The 24,452-nt window shown below is 45.9% G+C and overlaps 1 protein-coding gene across 5 annotated transcripts in view; it reads right to left on the bottom strand.

Annotated features, from left to right (window-relative positions):
• HAUS3 (HAUS augmin like complex subunit 3) overlaps window positions 1–24,452 on the bottom strand; it is a 100,325-nt gene that overhangs the window by 37,796 nt on the left and 38,077 nt on the right. For all 5 annotated transcript variants that reach the window (XR_003854972.1, XM_029592361.1, XM_029592340.1 and 2 more), the window contains one exon: window positions 12,126–13,128. Coding sequence is in view for 4 of the 5 variants with exons in the window: in XM_029592361.1 (XP_029448221.1) it covers window positions 12,126–13,034 (909 nt within the window). In the remaining variant the exon portion in view is untranslated. The remainder of the gene's footprint in view (window positions 1–12,125; window positions 13,129–24,452) is intronic.

Below are 24,452 nucleotides of genomic sequence, written 5' to 3'. Positions count from 1 at the left end.
GGATCAGTCCAGACGGTGGGTTATGTCCCCCGTCCAGCAGATGGAGTCAGAGTAAACTTTGGAAGGGTGCTGGTATATAAGCCGGTGCACCCTCCTAGATCCCCAGTATCGAGCATATCAAAGCCAAACCAGAACACTGGACAGATCAAGGATGATGGATCAAGTAAATTCGCAACCATAAGAAACGCAAACATGGAACAAAACGTGCAACATGCAATGAGAACTGCCGAACATGAACAAGACACAAGTCAAGAACCCCCGAGGGGGAAGAACAGAGTACAGCGGGACAGAAGAGAATAGCCGAGCAGGTTCACCCCTAGAACTAACCCAAACAGGGTGGGCGTCTGGACTGATCCTTAGTACTACAGGAACGAAAATTAGCAGGTAAGAAGTAATTTTCTTTTCCCTGTACATACAGGATCAGTCCAGACGGTGGGATGTACCAAAGCTTCCCTAAACCGGGTGGGTCCCTGAGAACCCTGCTCGGATCACCCTGTCCCCAAATGAACCAGACTCCAGTACCGGGGCATGGAGCCGGTAATGCCTGGAAAAAGTGTGTAGAGACTTCCAAGTCGCCGCCCGACAGATCTCCTGAATGGAGACGAGCTGAGACTCAGCGCAGGAAGCGGCCTGGGCTCGCAGAGAATGGGCCTTGATGCCCGCCGGGGGTTCCTTCCCCGACCCAATGTACGCGGAAGCCACCGCTTCCTTGAGCCAGTGTGCGATTGTAGTCTTCGACGCCTGTTGGCCCTTCCTAGCTCCGGACCATAGAACGAAGAGATGATCGGAGACCCGGAACTCATTCGTCACCTCCAAGTAGCGAAGAAGCGTCCGTTTCACATCCAGGCGCCGAAGGGCCAGAGGGGCGTCCGCCGGAAAGGATGTAAGTTCCACTACCTGGTTCATGTGAAACGAAGAAACCACCTTAGGCAGGAACGAAGGTACTGTTCGCAGGGCAACCCCGGAGTCCGTAAATCGCAGGAAAGGCTCCCTGCACGACAGCGCCTGTAGCTCTGAGACACGCCGTGCCGAGGCTATGGCAACCAGGAAAATCGCCTTTAGAGTGACGTCCTTAAGGGAAGCCTGCTGCAAGGGCTCGAAGGGGGGCCCTCCCAGGGCTCGTAACACCAAATTGAGGTTCCAGGACGGATAGAGAGGACGCACCGGCGGCCGCAAGTGCTTGACTCCCCTGAGGAACCGTGAAATGTCCGGATGGAACGACGGGTCTGACCTTCCCGAGGCGCGAGCCAAGGAAGCTAGTGCGGACACCTGCACTCTCAACGAATTGTAGGAGAGACCCTTCTCAAGTCCCTCCTGCAGAAACGCCAGGATCTGTTGTTGGGAAGCTGCGGTCGCGAGGGCACCCCGCGCCGCGCACCAAACCTCGAATACGTTCCATACACGTACATAGGCAACCGATGTTGAGGTCTTGCGCGCCTTGAGGAGAGTATCCACCACGGGGAGAGCGTAGCCTCTGCTCAGGAGCCCCCTCCGTTCAAAAGCCACGCCGCAAGACAAAAGTGTGCCGCCTGCTCCGAAAATACCGGACCCTGATGAAGGAGTCGCGGGAGGTGCGCGAGCCGCAGAGGACCGTCCACCGTCACGCTGAGGTCGGCGAACCATGGGCGCCGCGGCCATTCGGGAGCCACCAGGATGACCCGACCGTGGTGCCGCTCGATCCTCCGGATCACCTTTCCCACCAGAGGCCAGGGGGGAAAGATGTAGAGTAGGAGCCAAGGAGGCCAAGGGAGAGCCAGAGCATCGACGCCTTCCGCGCCGCGCTCCCTTCTGCGACTGAAGAACTGGGGAGCCTTTGCGTTGGAGGCGGACGCCATGAGATCCATCGCAGGCGTCCCCCAACGTCGGGAGATGAGTGCCATCGCCTCGTCTGAGAGAGACCATTCCCCGGGGTCCAGGACGTGGCGGCTCAAAAAGTCTGCCTGGATGTTGTCCACCCCGGCGATGTGGGATGCCGCCAGCTGGTCTAGGAAACGTTCCGCCCACTCCATCAGCTGCGCGGCTTCCAGAGCTACCAGGCGGCTCCTGGTGCCCCCTTGCCGGTTGATGTAAGCCACCGTCGCATTGTCCGAGAGGACTCGGACCGCTCGACCCCTGATCAGAGGCAAAAACTGCACGCGGGCAAGACTAACCGCTCTGGTTTCCAAGCGGTTGATCGGCCAGGTCACCTGATCCTTTGTCCACCTTCCCTGGGCCGAGCTCCTGAGACACACTGCCCCCCAACCGGATAGACTGGCATCTGTAGTGACCACTACCCAGTCCGGCGTCTCCAGAGGGCAGCCTTGAGCCAAGTTCCTGGAATCCAGCCACCAGCCTAGGCTGGACCTGGCGGTCGGAGTAAGTGGAAGAATCGCCTGGTAATCCCGAGAAACCGGTTTCCACCTCGAGAGCAGGGACATTTGCAGAGGCCGCAGGTGAGCAAAGGCCCAGGGCACTAGGCTTATAGCGAAAGCCATGGAGCCCAGGACCTGGAGGTAATCCCACGCCATGTGCACCGGAAGAGAGGCAAACCGGATGATCTGATCCCGCAGTGATTGTGCCTTGTCCGGACGCAGGAAGACCTTGCCCTGTGCCGTGTCGAAACGCGCCCCCAGGAAATCCAACTGTTGGGCCGGCCGCAGGCTGCTCTTGCTGAAGTTCACCACCCAGCCGAGAGATTGCAAGAAGGTCACCACCCTGTCGACCGCCGCCCGTCCCTGCGGCAGAGACTTCGCTCGGATGAGCCAGTCGTCCAGGTAAGGGTGAACCAAAATGCCTTCCCGACGGAGTGCGGCGGCTACCACCACCATGACCTTGGTAAAGGTTCTGGGCGCGGTCGCCAGCCCAAAGGGCAGCGCCCGAAACTGAAAGTGTTGACCCAGGATCTTGAAGCGAAGGAATCTCCAATGCGCCGGATGGATCGGAATATGCAAGTATGCTTCCGTGAGATCGAGGGAGGCCAGGAACTCCCCCTGATGCACCGCCGCAATGACAGATCGGAGCGTTTCCATGCGAAACTTGGAGACCCGGAGCATCTTGTTGACTTCCTTGAGGTCCAGAATGGGATGAAAGGATCCGTCCTTTTTGGGAACCACGAAGTAAATCGAATAATGCCCCGAGCCCACCTCTCCTGAGGGGACGGGCGAGATGGCTCCCAGGTCCAGGAGCCTGTCCAGCGTGTGTTGTACCCCCAGGCGCTTGTGACTTGACCCGCAGGGAGAGAAGACGAACCGGTCCCTGGGGGACCGAACAAATTCCAACGCGTAACCGTGTCTTAGGATGTCGAGGACCCATTGGTCCGTGGTGATGAGAGTCCACTCCTCGAGAAACAAAGCGATGCGACCTCCAATCCGGGGTATCGAGGAGTGGACCGGCCTGGCATCATTGAGGCTTACCAGAGGCCCCCTGGGTCGAAGAGTCCCTGGCGGGCCTGCGCCCTCGAAAGGGCCGAGTCCACGTCCGTGACCGAGTTGATGGTGTCCTCGGGCCTTGTGGCCTGGATCCCCGGTAACGCCTCTGATTACGGTACTGAGACCTGGAAGTCCCAGGAGACGGACGAAAACCACGCTGGCGATCCTCAGGCAACCTGTGGACCGAATTTTCCCCCAGGGTCTTGATGATTTGATCGAGGTCCTCGCCAAAGAGAAACCTGCCCTTGAAAGGCAAAGCCCCCAGGCTAGCCTTGGAGGAAGCGTCCGCTGCCCAGTTGCGGAGCCACAGAAGGCGCCTGGCGGAAACAGCTGATGCCATGGTCCTCGCCAGGACCCGCAGCAGGTCGTGCAACGTATCTGCCCCGTAAGCAATGACCGCCTCCAGACGGTCTGCCTGGCGATGCGCGTAAAGCCCCGGGACGCATCTAAGTCCCGGGGCTTTACGCGCATCGCCAGGCCTTTCTAAAATAGGTCTGGCGCACATAGGGGTAGATTTTCAAAGGGATACACGTGTAACCCCCGAAAACCTATCCCTGCGTACGCCGAGCCTATTTTGTATAGGCTTGGCGGCACGCGCAAGCCTCTGGATGCGCTATGTCCCGGGGCTTCGAAAAAGGGGTGGTCCATGGCGCGCCTTGGGCAGGCGTAACTTTTAGAACAAAGGTGGGGGGGATTTAGTTAAGGCTGGGGGGTGGGTTAGATAGGGGAAGGGAGGGGAAGGTGGGGGGGGGGGCCGAAAAAAAAGTTCCCTCCAAGCCGCTCCGATTTCGGTGCAGCCTTAGAGGGAACGGGGAAAGCCAGCGGGGCTCCCCTCGGGCTCGGCGCTCGCAAGGTGCACGTGTGCACCCCGACCCTGGATTTTATAACATGCACGCGGCAGTGCACGCATGTTACAAAATCGGGTGTACATTTGTGCGCGCCGGGTAGCGTGCACAAATGTACCCCACGTGCGTAACTTTAAAAATCTGCCCCATAGGCTTTTTAAAATCCAGCCCTATGTGATGTGCAAGTGGCTCTAAACATAGCAGAGATTTCTGCTTGTGAAACTTCTTCTTTTCCTGAAACTGCTGACACAGGCTGTATGCAAACTGCAGAAATGGATTTTGATTTTTCAGATATTCCTAAGTCCTTATAGGCTGTAGGTAATAATGATGTTGGCCATTTTCAAATTGATCTAGTACATATACCAGTCAACCCCACAAAGAGGTTGCCTTCGAAACCACAATTTGATCTGAAACTTGAAGCTATAGAAGATATTTGACCAGTAATTAAAGATTTGTTATAACAAGGTGTTGTAATTAAATTACCACCTGAATCAGCTATTCCATGTAATTTTCCCATTTTGCCAGTATTAAAACCTCACTCAGAAAAGAGGTTTGTACAAGATTTATGATATGAAAATACCATAGTACTTCCTAGCAGCCAATCATACCTTATCCTTACCCTTGTCAAACATTCCCCCTGAATCTACCTATTTTACAGTTATAGATTTATGCTCAGCCTACATTGCTATTAAAATAATTTTGTTTTAGTAGATGATGTTTTCGTTAGCTATTAAGGCTTTTATTATTTTAAACATTCTATGCTGTTAGAGAAAAATAATCTTCTGCACTGCTTTATTGCAAAAAGAAAGTTTACAGTTTGATTTTTAGTATCTAGAACTGTAGCTGTGATGACATATGTATATTAAATTATATTTTATGGTTCTTATCTTTTCCAAACCTAAGAAAGAAATTATATTGTCTATGAATGAATATCCAGTTTTTTATTTTAAATCAGGGCTTCCCAAACCTACCCTGGGGACCCCACAGCCAGTTGGGTTTTCAGGATATCCACAATGAATATACATGAGATAAAGTTGCATATACTGAGTCTCCATGGTAAGCAAATGTATTTCATGCATATTCATTGTGGATCTTCTGAAAACCCGACTGGCTGTGGGGTCCCCATGACAGGTTTGGGAAGCCGGTTTTAAATGCTAAACGATAAGATTATTTTAGAAAAAAAGAACATAAGGAAAGATTTTGTTTTTACTGTCTATTTTTATTTTGAATTCTATCTACAGTTGTACCTGCTGCACAGTATACAAATGTTATAAGACATGTGAATAGAAATATTTTTTGTCCTTCATCTAAATAAGATGTTTGACTTGCTCTGTGTATGTTGCTGAATTAAAATTACTAAATGTATTTGGTTGGGGGTTAATTCAAAATATACTCATCTGCCCATAATAGTAGCTATCTTTAAGAACATTTAATCATTTATTTTATCTGTCTTATTTAGGCTTAGGAAGAAAAAATAAGAACATAAGAAATTGCCATGCTGGGTCAGACCAAGGGTCCATCAAGCCCAGCATCCTGTTTCCAACAGAGGCCAAAACCAGGCCACAAGAACCTGGCAATTACCCAAACACTAAGAAGAACCCATGCTACTGATGCAATTAATAGCAGTGGCTATTCCCTAAGTATGAATAATACAATAAGTAAAATGGCATCTAAAAGCTAGAATGTTTATCTCGTCCCTTTCCTTCAGGAATGTGTGGTATGTATTTCATAGTGTTACATAGTGCTACAAGTATATCTTAATTTATGTTGCCTTTATAAGAAAATAATAAATGTATCTTATTTTTCCTTGTTTCTGAATTAAGAGGGAATTACCGTATTTTTTGCTCCATAAGACGCACCTGACCATAAGACGCACCTAGGATTCAGAGGGGGGAAATAAAAAAATAAAAAAAATTTGTGCTAAACCGGCTCTGCGTCTGGGCGTCTTATGGAGCAAATTAGGGGAGTGCATAGCTTTTTTTTTTTCTCCCCATTTTGTTTTCGGGTCTGGGGAGGGCCATTTCGGTCCACTCCCCAGATCAGAAAACTTTTCTTTCTCTGGGAACCCCTCCCCCCAAAACAAACCCCCTCCCAACCCTTTAAATTAATTAACAACCCCCACCCTCCTGACCCACCTCCAAGACCTGCCGACTTAATTTACTACAACCCCCCACCCTCCTGACCCCCCCAAGACCTGCCGACTTAATTTACTACAACCCCCCACCCTCCTGACCCCCCCAAGACCTACCAAACATCCCTGGTGGTCCAGCGGGGGTCCAGGAGCGGTCCGGGAATGATCTCCTCGGCTTCGGCCGTCGGCTGCCAGTAAACAAAATGGCGCCGACGGCCCTTTGCCCTCACTATGTCACTGAGACCGACCAATAGCAGCGGTCGGTCCCAGTGACATAGTGAGAGCAAAGGGCCGTCGGCGCCATTTTGATTACTGGCAGCCGAGGAGCTGCCAGTAATCAAAATGATATCCCTGCCCAGAGTATCATACTCCGTCTCTTTTCTCTTGTTATGAGAAAGAACTTGAAAAAAAATACACTCTGATTCACATATCTCTCCCTATGCAAGGTTATTGGATAGTCTAAACATATTATATTTCAGTGTTTAATATATGCCTGGGCTTGGGCCAATGGCCCAAGCCCAGGAGATCGCTCCTGGACCCCCACTGGACCACCAGGGACGTTTGGCAGGTCTTGGGGGGGTCAGGAGGGTGGGGGTTGAAGTAAATTAAGTCAGCAGGTCTTGGGGGGGTCAGGAGGGTGGGGGGTTGTAGTAAATTAAGTCGGCAGGTCTTGGGGGAGTCAGGAGGGTGGGGGGGTGGGTTGTTAGATTTTTAGTTTTTTTTTTATATTCGCTCCATAAGACGCACATATATTTTCCCCCCACTTTTGGGGGGAAAAAAGTGCGTCTTATGGAGCGAAAAATACGGTATCTATGAACAATTAAATGAAGACATATTATTCACTACAAGAATACATGTTCAGGCATATATTAAACACTGAAATATAATATGTTTAGACTATCCAATAACCTTGCATAGGGAGAGATATGTGAATCAGAGTGTATTTTTTTCAAGTTCTTTCTCATAACAAGAGAAAAGAGACGGAGTATGATACTCTGGGCAGGGATATCATACCCGTTTGGCAAATATTTATAATCCATTCCATGTTCTGAAGATTTGTTTACATTTATATCCCTGCTTTCAAATGATAGTTGAAATATTCATGCATTTGGAAAAACTTTTTCTTTATTTTCACTTGTTTAGAAATATGCTTTTAGTTTCTATGAGTCTGAACTGAAAATAGCCCCACTACTTGTTGCAGAGAAAAAAAAAAAACTAACCCTGACATAGTGTATGCTTATTAACCATGTAAGATTTGTTCTGAGAAAATGTATAGATTCATACATTTCTTCAAAAAAAAGTATCTTTTATGATCTATTAAATTAGAAATTATTCTTTACCTGTTTTTTTCAAAAACTGATAGACATGCTAACATTAATGAAATAATGCATTATTAAGAAAAGGACATTGCTGAATCTTGAAGTTATTGAAAGTGCACTGATTCCTATAGAAAACAGCTCTGTTCAAATTGCTGAATTGGTAGGATTAACTCGAGCATGTATTTTGGCAAAATATCTTGTGGCCACTATTTATACAGTCACAATATGTTTTTGGGGTTATTCATTATTTTGGAGCTATTTGGAAAAGTAAAGGTTTTTAACTTCTTCAGGGAGTCTTATTAGAAATGGTTCTTATGTTAAATCAATATTAATAGCTTTATTTCTTCCCAAAGTGTTAGCTGTTGTGACGTGCTAATCATTCCAAAGAAGACTTGTATGAAGCAAAAGGAAATGCACTGGCAGATATATATGGCTGCTCGCAAATTGCTGCTGACAGGAGGATCTTTTCCTCCTTCCAAAATAACACCTCTGCTTTCCTTACAGACACCAGAGCAGATCACTAAACAGGATCTCCTCAGATTACAAAAAGAAGCTACTGAGGAACATCGTTCCTGACAACGTCAGGGATGCACATGCACCACCACTGGACTATGGCTGGGGCCTAATCAACTCCCTATTGCCCCTGCCTCCATTATCCCTTACTTACCAGAGTGGTTCATTCCATTTCATACTCTGAGAAATTGGGGGTGATGAAAGAAATTTTAGCTTATCGATAGGCTCCAAAAATAAGCAATAGCTCATGCAATAGTACAGAGATGTTCCACTTGTGCTCTTCATAATGTGGGGAAGGGACTGTGGGTTGCACCTTCACATTTGACTACTCCTTGAGGTCCATTTATGAGACTGCAAATGGATTTCATAAACATGCCACAGGTAATGAATTTAAGGTACATTTTAACAGTAGTCTGACTTTTTACTGGATAATTAGAAGCGTTTCCAACCGCTAAGGCATACTCACACAGACTAGAAGAAAAAAAACTATTTGAAAGAATTAATTCCAAGATTTGGCAATTCTAGAGGTGACTGAAAGTGACAGAGACCCCCATTTCAATGGACAGATAATACAAGATTTGGGGTTTGCCCTGGGTATAACGTTACATTTTCATACATCATATAGACCACAGGGCAGCGCATTGGTGGAGAGATACAATCATATTTTAAAGATTAAAGTGGGAAAAATTACTCATGAAACATCTTTGAAGTGGCCTGATGCTTTGCCTTTGGCTTTAATGAGTATAAAAAATATGCCTAACCATAAGCATGGACTCACTCCTCATGAGATATTATTTTGTAGGCCTATGCCTGTGCCTACTATGCCAAAATTGCCAATAGATATGAACTTTACACTACATGAATTCTGCATTTTATGTTACAATTGAATCTACAGAACAAAAAGATTGCTCAACAGATCTCTGTTGTTTCAAGGCCTACCAAACACACATTTTCCAGATATCCAACCAGGTGACTTTGTATACTACAAAGCTTTTAAAAGAAAGCACTGTTTATGGCCAAGGTGGAAGGGACCTTATCAAGAACTGTTGGTGAGACGCTCTGCACTAAAATTACAAGGCTTTGACTATTGGGTGCACGTAAGCCATTGTTATTTATTTTGATCAACGTGAGACCCAGCCACAGTTCACCAAGACTGCTGACAAAGCCAGTGAACAGCCTAACTCACAAAGCCATGTGAGTGCGCCTTTGGGGACAGTGCTTGTCCTAAATATTCTTGTGTAAAGCAAGTAAGACCTATATACTGTTTGCGGTCCAGCAGAGTCACTGAGAACATTATCAATGACAGTGAGGCACGCCCAGCACCGTGGACATTTAAACAAGCTGGTGCATTGTCTAGACCTCACTCGTATCATGACACAGTCAGGTGTCCCATGGAGTCAGGTGCTGTTTCATCGAAGCCTCAAGAAAGTGAAGTGTCTTCCAGATCTGAATATTTTTGAAGAGGCTATTTCAAAGAAAGGAAGTGAAAATGCTGATGTTCTCCGTTTGTGCTGGCTCTCCTACACAGAATAGCAGTCAGCCCACTATTCCAGAAGATAATGGCTACGTGCGTCTCACTAAGTTGTATCAAGAAGTTTATAATTAACTGATTGTTGGACCTGTTCTTACATACCAACTTCTACTTCTCTTTTTATGGTAACTTCTATGTTTCAGACAGTGCCAACAAATTTCACTGGTGTGTAGAAACAAGGACAAGAACCAAATGTAGTAACTCCACCTGTATCAATGACCTTGATCAATTTTGCACGCAGGCCAAGGTCATCTGAATGGTGTCTTCGAGCCCTCCCTGTAGGACAAGGACCTGGTTATGTTCATGAAAAAGACTACCCTAAGTGTCAAAATACTATTCTGCTCTTTGCTAATGAAAGTTATAAACTTCCAGAAGGGAGGAAATTTGAAGAATCTTGTTTTATATTTAAATAAGCATTCTGAATATTGGTCAGCAGATGTGTACTATAATGATTCAAATGATGCTTTTGCATATTTATCTGGATATGTAAAAGATGATGAAATTATAGGAAATTTCATAGCTTTTCCAAATACTTCTGTAGCCTATCACAATTGTTCTGACAAACTTATTACTTAGATTCCCTGTCACAGTGTTATCTACCACATGACTAGAAAACAAATCACTCTTATGTTCTTTACCCAGACAATAGAAAACAGATTTAAAAAATGCTACAATTTAAGCTAAATGAGGACATTTTTATTTGACATCCACACAAACTGTTAAACATACAGGGCCAGATGTTATAACATGCGGCGGTCATAGATTTGGCGCAACCCAGGCGCACAAATCAACACCCAATTTTATAACATGCGCACGCAGCCGCGTGCATGTTATAAAATCCGGGGTCGGTGCGCACAAGGGGGTGCACACTTGTGCATCTTGCGCGCGCCGAGCCTTAGGGGAGCCCCGATGGCTTTCCCCATTCCCTCCAAGGCCGCTCCGAAATCGGAGCGGCCTCAAAGGGAACTTTCCTTCCGCTCCTCCCCCCCCTTCCCCCCCTAACTTTGTTGTCTTAGTTACGCCCCCGGACCGGCACCCCGCCCATGCCCCTGCCCCCTTCCCGCCCCTTTTTCAAATCCCCGGGACATGCACGCGTCGCTGAGCCTATGCAAAATAGGCTCAGCGTGCGCGGGGGGCACTTTCTCGGGGTTATGCACGTAAGTTACACGCGTAACCCTTTGAAAATCTGCCCCACAGATTTTTGTATTACTTTGGGTTACACCATTCCACAGTTTTGTTTTTAAACTGCAAAATCTTACTCATCTTCATGACACAACAGCACAAACATCATTAATCAAATATCACCCTAACCGCAGAATAAAGAGATCAATTTGGGGAGCTATTTTAGGATTTTTCATACTCAATGCTGGGGTTATCACTGTTAATATAGAATTAAATAACAGAGGAAATATGAGATTAATACTGATTAGTCTGCAATAAATGAATATATTGACATGAACGAGACTGGGAAACATGGGAATGAAAGATCTGAAGAGGATCAGTGTTCAAACTGTGGCATGACAATGTCTGGGTTAATTGAGCCTTATGCTCATGGTGGGATTTAGCTATCCCAAGATACAGAGACCTACGAAAAGGGAGGAACTGTGGAATTTACAGTAGAAAAACCTTTTTTGGGGTTCTGAGGTCTCCATATTCTAGGTCAGCTATATTGAGAAACAGTGAACATTTTACATTTTATTCTGCAGGGCTAGATGTTTTGTTTTCTAAGTTGTTTTCATCTTAGAAAAAGGTTTATTTTTAGAGAGGCTTTAGACAGTAGCCATAACATTGGGCTAGCAGCGCCTCTACTGCAAAAAGTATTTGCAACTGATACCCAGCATGATATGGTTGATGAAATCTAGAATGGATGAAAAGGAGTGTTGCTTAAGTATTTGGACAATAAGGCAATAAATGATTGGACCAACTGTATAATAACCAAAAGAATGATGTATTGATTGGTTATATGTTCTACTAATGAAGAATTACGAGGATATTAGCCCCTGTCTAATTTGTAAAGGGCCAGAGGGAGAGAGCAACTTACCAATGCCATGCAGTTTTTCTAAATAAATGAAAAGAAAAAAAAAAAAAGAAACAGAAACAGAAGATGAAGTGTTGGTTTCTTTCAAGCAGAATTGTTTTTATTTACCAGATAAGTTAGACAAACTGAAAGTTGCTCGATGGAAATGAATAATTCCAGGGTCCTCCGACAACTACAATTAAGCTGCCAGGGTCTATTTAGACCATAAATCTGCCAATACCAACTAAAAAGAAAAAACCCAGACTAAATAAAGGCCCTTTGTCAGTTTAACATAGGCAAGTCAACACATTTGGTATTAAAAGTTTTAACTAAATGTTAAGTATTCCTACATTAACACTTACCTTGTTTTGAAGAGAATTAAGATTATGTTCTGCCCATTGAAGGCCACTTTTCACACTTTCATTTTTAGATTTTAATTGAATTAACTGGTTTTTGGCACAGATATATGATAGTTGCAACCTGGCCATTTCATGTCGCCTCTCCTGACGAACATCACTACTTTCATCATAAATGGATGGCCCATTTATGTCAACAATCTGAAAATTTTCTTCATTTGAACTTTCAACCAGCTCTGTTATTCCTTCAAAAAACTGTTTCTTAGTATACAAAGTAAGGGCAGATGTGCGTTGTTCTTCCTGGGACAAGTACTTCTCTAGGACAAGTTGGGACAAAAATGCTGCTTGAGGAACTGTACCCTGCTCTTCAAAAAGGGTAAAGAATGAAATCAGCATCTTAACACCTTCAATAAGAGCTTGAAGTTCACAATTTATTTTAATATTTACAGAATTAAGAGTTTCATGGGTATCCTTGAGAACGTTAGCCACTTCTTCCGTTTCTTCTCTCAATTCCAGTGACATATGGCTAGATGAAGCAGCCATTATTTGAAGTTTATTACGCTGCTGAATTTTTTGCCTTTTCACTTTCTGCAGTGTCTGAAGTTCCTCTTCTAGCTTCATAAATGCCACCTCATCTGTACAATGGTTTTTTGATTCAGATAATTTACAGGTCTTCAGAACTTCATCCAAAGCTTTTTCATCCAAGATAAACTTTCCAGACTCTTTAAGAGCGTTAAAGGCTGTCAGTTTTTCTTCAGGCAACACATGCTGTTCGCTTACATTTCCACAAAACCACTCCAAAAACGACTTATCAACTGTATCAAATAGCCAATCAAAATCTTCTCCATTAAGTTTAGTCGCCTTATCATAACTAAGTTTTCTTAGTGTTTCAACAAACTGACTTCCGCAGTTCATGGTAACTGCTAAAATCTCTGTAAATATTTTCAAAAACTGGTTCTTGTTAAAAATCCCCAAACACAATGTAGGATGTAGTCTGTTTTAAATCCCACTAAAAAAAAAAAAAAGTTGTTTAAAATAAGTAGCAATTTTAAAACAAAGTTCAACCTATAAAGCATTTAATGAACTAGCCGCATGGAAGAGCAAGTTTGCTTACCGTAAACGGTGTTTTCCGTAGATAGCAGATGAATTAGCCATGCTGTATGGATAGGTCCTCTGTGCTACTAGGTGGCAGAGCTCTCTAAGACTAGCAAAGTCTTTTAGCTAGGTGCTCCCTCCCTCCTGTAACCTGACAGGATTACCCCAGGTTCCTCAGTATCAGAGCAAGATAGGTATGCTAGAACTGTCCGGGGAGGAGGGCAGGTCAGCATGGCTAATTCATCTTGTGTTTACGGTAAGCAAACTTGCTCTTTTCACATACATAAGCAGCTGAATTAGCCATGCTGTATGGGAGTCCCCAGCTGACATATTGAGCAGTTAATGTGTGTCACTGAAAAAAAAATTTTTTTTTTTGCTCAATACGATAACAGTGGCGGATAGTTCCTTTGAAGGCTGTATTTGTTTGGAATCTGTGCACTGCTGTAGGACAGCCCGTCCCAAAAAAGAATCATCCGCCGTCTGTTTGTCTAAACAACGGTGGGATGTGCAAGTGTATAGTGATGACCATGTCGCCGATTCACAAATGTCTATGACAGGTAATTGACGGAAAAAGGGGCAATGGAGGCTGCCATTGCATGTACATGGAGTGCCCCTAGGATTGCCGATAGCGTGTGCGATGTGCTATTACAACAGAGCTGGATATAGTGGCATATTCCTGTGGAGAAAGTAGCTATCATCTCTGGACGCCTTTGTGCGTTCGATTTGAAAGAAAGAACAATGTGTGTAACTGTCATAGTGCCATGCATGAAGTTGTGGATAAAACGTGGGAAGGTGATGGGCCAGTAATATCGACACTGGAAATTCCTGTAGGAAGACAGTGAAGGTGAGTGCACAAGGGCACCTTGTCGTGGTGAAAAAGAAGATAAGGAGCGTAGTGAATTGATACTTGTAACTCACATACTCTCCTTGCAGAAGGCAAAAACGACCAGGAAAGCATTGTCCATGAGAGGCACCGAAGGTGAGAAGTGTCCAGGGTGCAAGGGGTGAGAGCATTAGTTGTCTATGACTCCCGACACTGGTGGTTTACGTGAAGGTGTACGTTGGTGCAACAGCCCTTTTTTACAATTCCTGATAGTAAGGAATGGTAATTTAGGATCCTCATCTAGATGAATGTGATAAGCTATTATATGGCTTACTTGAACCTGTAGCGAGGAAGTAGGAAGGCCTTCGCCGTAAAGGAGATGGAGGCAGGACAGAAGTCGTGTAGATGGGCAATTTAAGGGGTTTATACCCGTTGACGAACTCCAGGAAGCGCAGCGGGACCACACCCTTGGTAACTCAGTCTGAGAAAGAGGATAACTTGAAGGGTAGGAGAACATTTAAGCGCTAGGAAACGGGCCTCTAAATCTCCATGCTGTAAGGTGTAGGGAGGAGAGAAGAGGATGTAGTAGTGCTCCTTTGTGTTGGTGAAGAATCTGTGAGCCAGTGCCCAGGGGAATTGGCTGTGGCTCAAGAATCGTAGAAGGCAACTGGATCACTGACGTCATGGCCCTGCTGGTGCGATGCGGAACAGATCTGCCCGGCTTCCTATGCATGTTTACAATCAGGAGAGGTAGTGCTCGGTCCTTTATGATCTCCATAGTGTTGATGAGATGCAGAAATACGAGTTGTGAACCAGCAATGAGAAAAGGAGCCCAGAGCGAACCTGAGTGGACTCAGATAAACTCCGTAAAGGTGTTTCCTGTTGCAGTCTGTCACAAGAGACTTACCGTAGTGAAATCCCAATTTGAGAATATTGGTTGAGTATGACCGCTCTGGATTTAGTAAGTCCGAGCAGAGAGCTGAGTGAAGTGAAGTGAGTGTGCTCCCGTATTTGAACCCCACTATGTAGAGGTTCCATGGCCGGAGTTCCTGTTTAGTTTACTAGAACATTGGAATCTGGATTCCGTGTGATTCCGGAGTATTATTTATTTATTTAGGGGTTTTTTTTGGGGGGGGGGGAGCTTAGAAGGTTAGGAGGGTGTTTCTGACCGCCGCGAGTTCTGGAAGGTTTATGTTTAGCATACTTGATTACGAAGTTCATAGACTTTGTATCTATATTTTGTTCAGATGAGAGTCCCCGGCCTTGGGGGAGTTATCTGTGGTGAATATTAACTGATGACGCAGGGTGAGTCCGCAGATTAAGTAAGCAGGAATAGTCAGGATTATGGGTTTCCTTCCCCTGCTGCTGATCAAGGAAATGTGAGTGGTCCATGTATGGAGAAATTGAGCTCATTGGTACTTTGTAGGTGGGCACATGGAACCACGGAGATGGTTGCCGTCATATATCCCAGAACAGGCAGGACCTGGCGAGCTGCCATTGTGGTATTATGAAGCAGAGTTGTATACCGTGTGGAGAGACCCCGAGTTCTCAGGTGAGGTAGGAAAGCCTTATCGATGTAGGCTCCTATGAACTGTATGGTTTGAAAAGGCTCCTTGATGAACTTTTGTTTTCCTTTTTTTTTTTGGTTGTTAAGGAGTATTAGATTGTTTAGGGAAGAAATCCCTGTAATGATTGCTTCATGACGTGTTGGATTGGACACCTAGTAGGAGTCAATTAGCCAGATAGAGAAATACTTGCATCTTCCAACGATGAAGATGCGTTGGTGAAAAACCTATGGGGGAAGAAGCAAGGCGGAATGGAAGAACCTTATATTGGATGGAATGGTTGTCCATCTGGAAACAAAGGAAATAATTGAGAGAAGTCATTCTGCAAAGAAAATTATTATTATTATTTTATTTTTTTTTTAGTAAATATCCGGAGCTCTTGCAGGATGTGTGTCTGGAGAGACGAGATGTGTAATTTCGAGAAAAACCCTATTGCCTCAATATATGTGAGTTTAGGCTGGAAGATAAGCGGATAACCTTCACCTCAAAGGTGGATGGTGGTCCCATGGCTTCTAAAATCTCCACTGGGTTTCTTTCTCTTTTTTTTTATAGGTTGAGGAATCACTGGTTACTGCACTTTGGCGAGGTCCTCACGTATGCTGTCGTGTTGTCCACTGTTGATCTACCGTCTCGATGGTTGGCAAGAGAGAGGCCTAGAATAGGAGCGAGACTGCTGCTTGATGTTTCTTAAGCCTTGTGAATGTATCAGTGAACTGATTTTGAATAAAGTGTCCAGACGAAATGGTAAATTTGCACATATGTTAGGAATATCGTCTTCTATGGTTGCAGAACATAACCATGTAAGATGTCTGGTTGACAAGGCATTTGCTGAAGTGTCAGAAGAGACATTATTTCTTTCTTTCTTTTTTTTTTTTTTTAAACCTTAGGAAGCATCTCACTCCTCCCCTCAGGGGAATGATCTTGAGCAGGTAAATGGTGTCTGTCGAGCTGGATGGAGTTGTGGCGTTAGAGCCCATAGATTATCCACAGGTATGCTCAATGAATAAAATAATGCTAACCCCCTCCAGTTTAACCTTAAAAAATTGGAACTCAATACAAACATATATATATGTATAATACAAAGAACTGAAAGTGTAAAAACTGTTCTGCAAATAATTTGTATTTGATGTTTAGAGTTTAACTTTCTTTTGAACCTCTTTGGATTCCACGTTAACCTTCTTAACCTTGTAAACCATCATTTTGTAAACCGTTGTGATGGCGAAACCAAATGATGGTATATAAGACTCGATAGATAAATAAATAAATAAATGTTAAACCATTGGTGTGAATGCAGGCTTTGAGCATTGCAGATGAAAATGTTGTATTCTTTCTCTCTCTTTTTTTTTTTTTGGAAGTCATCTGGTGACTTATTATCCTGTCGGCGGTGTGTGAAAAAATGAAGCCTGGACTTAAGAAGCACCAGTATCATCCCATCCACTAGCAGGGAGTGAATGGGAAGGTGCATGTTAATATGGAAAGGAGAATTGTGCACAGTACCTAATTATGGGATCTCCACTCTAATGGTAGGGCCATTGGTTGAATAGGCATGTCAAAAATGAACCGGGATCGTTTTGGTATCATTAGTATTTGACACACCTAACAGCTCACGTCAGTGGTAGAACATGCACGAGGAAGTCATAGGCTTCAGCATGGCAGGCACCATTCATATCTTTGATGGGTGGGGGCGGGATTGGGTGCACTAGTCCAAGAACTTTTTTTTTTTTTTTTTTAAATGCCCATTAGTAGGCTTTAGTGGTGGTTAAGCACGTGTTTGTTATGTGGGGTTTGTGCATTGTAACTGTGACCCCTTTCCGTCGTGTGGACATCTTGGCACACTCATGGGTGCCTTTGCGCTGTTGCTGACTTCCTTCTTCTTTTTTTTTTTTTAATTTTATTGAGAAATGAGTTGAAAAAATTACAAAGATAATATTCAAGAATAGTGTCCAAGCAATGAAGAAACATATATGAACAATATCGCAACACAATTCTTAATATAAGATCTAGGAGCCCTTCAAAGGATCCATCTCGTTCCCTCGTTTTTCAAATCACCCACCCTCCTTGATAGTGTCAGGTGGATGGTGTGCATAAACGTATCATGCACCAGGCGCCCATCCCCTGGCGGGTTCAGCGACTCCACCGGTGTTCGGTGCATCCTGTGCGACTGTTTCTGCGCGTGTTGCATCTGTTTAGATGGTGTCCAGAGACCACAGTGAGCCCGTACACGTGCCGATGCCTCGGTGCCCCAGTTAGCGCTTGGATGCGCCGGCTCTTCGACGCATGTCATCGATGCGCCGGCCTTTCGGCTCATGAACCCGCCTTCCAACTCACATCATTGACGCGCCGGCCCTCCGACGCACACATGGACATGCTGGTCCCCTGGCACCACCGCACTGATTTTTGGCCTCTGAGATTCGACAGGCAGCTCGCTGGCGCGCATCTCGAGGCTTCGGCGCCGCGGCAGAGACCAGGATGTCCCAGTGTGCCGATTTTACCTTGGCGCTCTTTCTTCCAGCAGCCGGTAAGTAAAAACAACGGCGCCCCTCCCCCAGTCTCTACTTGGTGCCAGCACGGGTAAACCGGGTGGGGGGGGGGGGGTAACCGAGGAGACGAAGTTAAGGCATCAAGTCGGTTTGGAGGGGGGTAGTACCCCGAGATGCTGAACAATCTCGTGAGGGCAGCTTCGAGGAAGGGTTTTTTTTTTTATTGTCATGATTTGAGTTTATCTTCATCTCCTTTCCTACTAAGAGGTTTTTATATAGAAATATAACTTTGTTTAAGTATAGTGAGGATAAATACAGAGCTCCGTGCACTGTGTTGCGTGGAAAAATTTAGACTGAGGAGCCTGAGGTAATCCTATCAGGGTACAGGAGGGAGGGAGCACCTAGCTAAAAGACTTTGCTAGTCTTAGAGAGCTCCACCACCTAGTAGCACGGAGGACATACCCATACAGCATGGCTAATTCAGCTGCTTGGCTACGTGAAAAAGCAAATGTTGCTTACCTGTAACAGGTGTTCTCACAGGACAGCAGGTTGTTAGTCCTCACATATGGGTGACATCATCAGGATGGAGCCCAATCACAGAAAACTTCTGTCAAAGTTTCCAGAACTTTGACTGGCCCCTACTGGGCATGCCCAGCATGGCACTAACCCTGCAGCCAGCAGGGGTCCCCCTTCAGTCTTATTTGAAAGCTAGAGGCAGTGCCGAAAAATCAAATAACAAAACGTTACGAACCCAACACCGCGGGGGAGCGGGCAGGGTTTCGTGAGGACTAACATCCTGCTGACCTGTGAGAACACCTGTTACAGGTAAGCAACATTTGCTTTCTCACAGGACAAGCAGGATGGTAGTCCTAACATATGGGTGAGTACCAAGCTGAGGATGTCCGAAATTGCACCAAATGTACCCAATGGTGTGCAACAGGCACAACAACTGGGGTGGAATTTGGTAGAGGGCATCCTGAACGCCACCAGGCAGGCAGAAGGGTGTAGGTACATCACGTTGAAAATAGGTTACACAGGACAGACTGGCCGAAGATGGAATCTTGTCTTCCGCCTTTGTCCAAGAAATAGTGGGCTGCGAAAGTGTGGAGAGAACTCCAGGTGGCAGCCCTGCAAATGTCAGGAAGTGGCACCGATCGGAGATGTGCTACTGAAGTCGCCATGGCCCTCACAGAGTGTGCTTTGACACGGTCTTGAAAAGGAATGCCTGCTTGCTGATAGCAAAGAGATATGCAGTCCGCCAACCAGGAGGAGAGAATCTGCTTACCCACAGGTTGCCCTAATTTATTGGGATGGAAAGAGACAAATAACTGAATACTCTTCCTGTGGGCAACTGTACGGTCTAGGTAGAACGCTAGAGCCCGTTTACAGTCAAGGGTATGCAGAGCCCGTTCCCCTGGATTGGAATGGGGCCTGGGAAAAAAAGGTAGGTAGTATGATGGATTGATTAATGTGAAACTCCGAAACTACCTTAGGTAAAAATTTAGGGTGAGTGCGGAGTACCGCCCAGTCCTGCAGGAGTTTAGTGTAAGGCGGATAGGTAACTAGGGCCTGTAACTCACTAACCCTGCGAGCTGAAGTGATAGCCAAAAGGAAAATCACTTTCCATGTGAGATATTTTAGGTCACAGGAGTGAAGAGGCTCGAATGGTGGTTTCATGAGCCGACCAAGAACCAGATTAAGGTCCCAAGAAGGGGCCGGAGGACGTAAAGGTGACTTGATATGGAGCAAGCCCTTTAAAAAGCATGTTACGAGAGGTTGTACTGATATAGGAACATCCCCGACTTCTTTATGGAAGCCGGCTACCGCACTGACATGCATTCTGATTGAAGAGGTCTTTAAACCTGACTCTGACAAATGCCAGAGATAGACAAAAACCTTGGGATTGGACAGGAAAAGGGATCAAGGGACTGCGAAGTGCACCATGATGTGTACCTTTCCCATTTATAGGAATAAGATTTTCTTGTGGAAGGCTTTCGCGAAGCAATCAGGACACGAGAGACCGAATCTGAAAGGTTAAGTGGTTGAAGGATTAACCTTTCAACATCCATGCCGTCAGGGACAAGGCCCAAAGATTGGGATGGCGTAGGCATCTGTCATTTTGAGTGATCAGATACAACTCAGTTTGTCTGCCAAGACATTGTCCACTCCCGGCAAGTAGGAGCGCTTCCGACCAAATTTGCACAGCTTCCTGACACAGAAGGAAGGAGCCTGTGCCTCCCTGCTTGTTGATGTACCACATGGCCACCTGGTTGTCCTTCTGAATTAGGACGACGTGATTTGACAGGCATTCCTGAAAAGCCCTGAGAGCATATCGCATCGCTCAAAGTTCTAGGAAGTTTATTTGATGTTTGGCTTCCCTTGGAGACCAAGACCCTTGTGTCTGTAGATTGTCCACGGGGGCTCCCCACCCGAGGTTGGAAGCGTCGGTGGTGAGAATGAGTTGAGGATCTGGCACTTGAAAGGGCAGACGCTGGAGGAGATTGTGGTAATTTTTCCACCAGACGAGAGACAGACTGAGTGAGTCGGTGATGTGGACAATGGTCGACAGAGGCTGAACAGCTTGAATCCATTGTGACCTCAGAGTCCAATGCATGAGTCTCATGGCCAGCTGGGCCATTGTTGTGACATGGACTGAGGATGCCATGTGTCCTAAAAGGATGAGGAATTAGCGAACTGTTGCTGTATGCTGAGACTGCAACTGGTGAGCGAGAGACACGAGGGTTAGTGCTCGTTGTTGAGGGAGACAGGCTTTTGCCCGCAAGGTATCCAAGTCTGCCCCAATGAACGACAAGGTTTGAGATGGGACTAAATAGGATTTTTCATAATTGACGAGAAATCCTAGAGAAATTAGAGTGTGTAGGGTCAAATTGAGGGACGACCAAGCGGCTTGCTGGGTTGGAGCCCTGATTAACCAGTCGTCCAGATAGGGGTAGACGTGAACCCCTTCTTTCCTGAGAAAAGCTGCAACAACCACAAGACATTTGGTAAAGACTCGTGGTGCCGAAGCTAGGCTGAATGGAAGCACGCAGTATTGATAGTGCTTTGGGCCTACTAAAAACCTGAGGTACTTGCAATGAGCTGGAGTTATCGCAATGTGTGTGTATGCGTCCTGAAGGTCCAGAGAGCAGAGCCAGTATCCTCTTTGCAGAAGAGGTAGAAGCGAGCCCAAGGTTACCATCTTGAACTTCTCTCGCTGTAGGTACTTGTTGAGAGCACGTAGGTCCAGAATTGGACGAACTCCCCTGGATTTTTTGGGGGATCAAAAAGTACCGGGAATAGAACCCTAGGCCTTGCTGCGAGAGTGGGAATGGGTTCTATTGCTCTTAACTGGAGAAGAAGGGAAACCTCCTGCTCCAGAAGGACAGAATGGTCGGATACTCTCCATGCTTGCAGAGGTGTTGAGTCCTGTGGAAGAGCAAGAAAGTTTAGGTGGTAACCCTGAGCAATGATTGCTAGCACCCATTGGTCAGTTGTGATTGATTGCCACATGCCGTGAAAGTGGCACAATTGACCTCCCACTGGTATGCTTGGCAGAGTAAATCGAGTTTGCCAGTAGAGACAGTGTGTTTGCTCGATCTTCTGGTAGAAATGCCTTTGAGAGGTTGGTGTTCAAATCTGCTCCTATGAATTGTAGGAGATGGTTTGGAGTTAGATGTGATTTTGGATAATTGATGAGAAATCCCATGGAGTGTAGTAGAGCAATAGTTTTGTTGAGAGACTGTATTGCTCCTTGTTGAGATTGGCTTCTGATGAGCCAATCGCCCAGATATGGGAAAACGTGCACACCTTCTTTGTGTAGGTGTGCTGTTATTACTGCCAGACATTTGGTGAAAACTCTGGGAGCAGATGCCAGTCCGAATGGCAGTACTCTGTATTGGTAATGTTGAAGGCCCACCATGAAGCGCAGATATTTGCGGTGAGGAGGGTATATTGGAATGTGAGCGTAAGCATCTTGAAGATCCAGAGAACAGAGCCAATCTCCTGCTTGAAGAAGTGGGAGCACTGTTCCTAGAGAAACCATCCTGGACTTTCCTTTCTTTAGAAATTTGTTGAGATTTCTGAGGTCGAGGATGGGACGTAGGCCTCCAGTTTTCTTTAGAATGAGGAAATATCTGGAGTAGAATCCTCTGCCCTGCTGAGACCTGGGCACTGGTTGAATGGCCCTGGCTGTCAGGAGGGTGGATAATTCTATTTGTAATTGAATTATTTGGGAATTTTGTTGTGGGTAGGAAGTTGGTGGGAATTCTGGAGGAATTGAGAGAAAATTTAGTTTGTAACCGTGAGCTACAATGGAAAGTACCCATTGGTCTGTTGTTATCTTTTCCCAACTGGTGTGGAAATGGGAAATTCTTCCTCCCACTGGTATGTTTTGATTGGGGTTTTGGAGGGGTGGGTCTGATCTCTGGATTTGTGTTCAAAAACCCGTAGCTGGACCAGTCTGTGGAGGAAGCTGAGTACGGGCTGTTCTTGGTTGCCTGGCCTGAGAACGCTGGGTAGGTCTAGAAGGTCTAGCCCTAGTAGGTTGATTGTAGTACCTTCTTGGCCTGTAGTATGGACGTCTAGGTTCCCTACGTGGAAAACGTCTAGGTGCCTGAGTTGTTGGTTCTTGAGGTAATTGTGACAGTTGCCTTAAGGTCTCTGTGTGATCCTTAAGTTGTTGGACAGCATCCTGCACTTTTTCCCCAAATAAATTGTCTCCACGGCACGGCAGATCTACCAGCTTGTCTTATACTTCAGGCCTGAGATCTGATGCCTTCAACCAGGCCCATCTTCGAGCTGTGATGCCAGCTGCTGCTGTTCTTGAGGCTGTGTCAAAATTGTCATAAGCAGCCCTAACCTCATGTTTCCCAGCTTCTAGGCCCTTGGCAATGATTGATTGTGCGGATTCTTGAAATTGTTCTGGAAGAGAATTCATAAAGTGCTCCATCTGCTTCCAGAGATCCCTCTGGTACTGTGTCATGTACAGTTGATAAGCAGAGATTCTGGAAGATAAAAGTGCGCTTTGGTACACTTTTTTGCCCAAAGAGTCCAGAAAGCGATGATCCTTTCCTGGGGGAGCTGAGGAATGTGGACGTACCCTTTTTGATTTTTTTCTGGGCAGATTCTACTACCACAGATTGATGTGGTAACTGTGTTTTTTGAAAACCTGGTGCCTGCTGCACTAGGTAAGTAGTGTCTACCCGTTTATTTACTGCTGGAACCGTGCAAGGGTGTTCCCACACTCGTTGATGTAGGTCCAATAGAACTTCGTGGATGGGAATTGCCAAAACTTGTTTTGGTGGGTCCACAAACTGTAGCACCTCTAAGGTATGCTGTCTTGAATCATCTTCTGAAGAAAGTTTGAATGGAATTGTATCCGCCATCTCTTGAACAAAACTTGAAAAGGATAAGTCCTCAGGTGGGGATCTTTTCCTTACTTCAGGTGGTGATGGTTCTGACATGAACTCTTCAGAAGATGTATTAGTTCCTTGATCATCCCAAGAATCTTCTTCATCTGGTTCTTGATATGGAGTTCTTGGGGTTGTCTTAGCAGAAATACCTGATGGTCCAGGTAAAGGGTCATCGATAGGAATTATTGGAGGATTCACCTCCATAACTTTCTGAGGAGCTTTATCGACGACTTTTTGATATTTTTGTAAAAGTCATCGAAAAAGGTGCCAATTCCTGAGCATCAGTATCTTCTTGCTCTGTTGTTATCGAGTGAAGGATAGGTGGCCTCGATGAAGTTGTCGAGGGTAGTGCTCTCGGTGTCGATTCTGTCGACGGTGGTAACATTGCAGCCGGGATTTGAGCGTATATCGACGTCGATGACGTAATGATTTTTGGTGTCGACGTCGAATCTCTTTGAACCGGAGTCAAAAATGACCCCGGCATCGGTGTGCTCACCGGCATCGGCAAATTTGCCGGCATCGATGTGGAAAACATCGGCATCGACAATGAAGTCGGTTTGGTAAGTTGTTCCTTCAGAGCCTGTGAAATCGCTTGACGGATTAAATCCGACAATTCCGGCCGCACAACCGTTGGGAGCAGAGCGGTTGAGGGCGGTGGCGTAGGCTGAAGCACAAGTTCTTGTGTGGGCTCTGGTGTCGGCAACGGAGTCGAGGTAGGCCGAGGCGTTGAAGACTCCGAGGTTTCCTGATTTTTAGGCCGCTTTGCTGTCGAGGGTTCCTGGGAAGCCGGGTCGGACAATGAGGGGCTTCGATGACGGTGTCGATGTTTCGACTTCGATTTTTCCATCGATTTCGTCAACGTCGAAGACAATGAAGGGGACAAGTGATCTCCCGAAGGTCCCGGGCGACGGGGAAGGTATGAGTTGCAGGCTGAATAAATGTTCCATTTTTTCGAGCCT

This window comes from Rhinatrema bivittatum, chromosome 1 (assembly GCF_901001135.1).
Source record: "Rhinatrema bivittatum chromosome 1, aRhiBiv1.1, whole genome shotgun sequence".
NCBI lineage: Eukaryota > Metazoa > Chordata > Amphibia > Gymnophiona > Rhinatrematidae > Rhinatrema > Rhinatrema bivittatum.
Note: the sequence above shows the minus strand (reverse complement) of the source record. Positions and strands in the feature narration are given on the sequence as shown.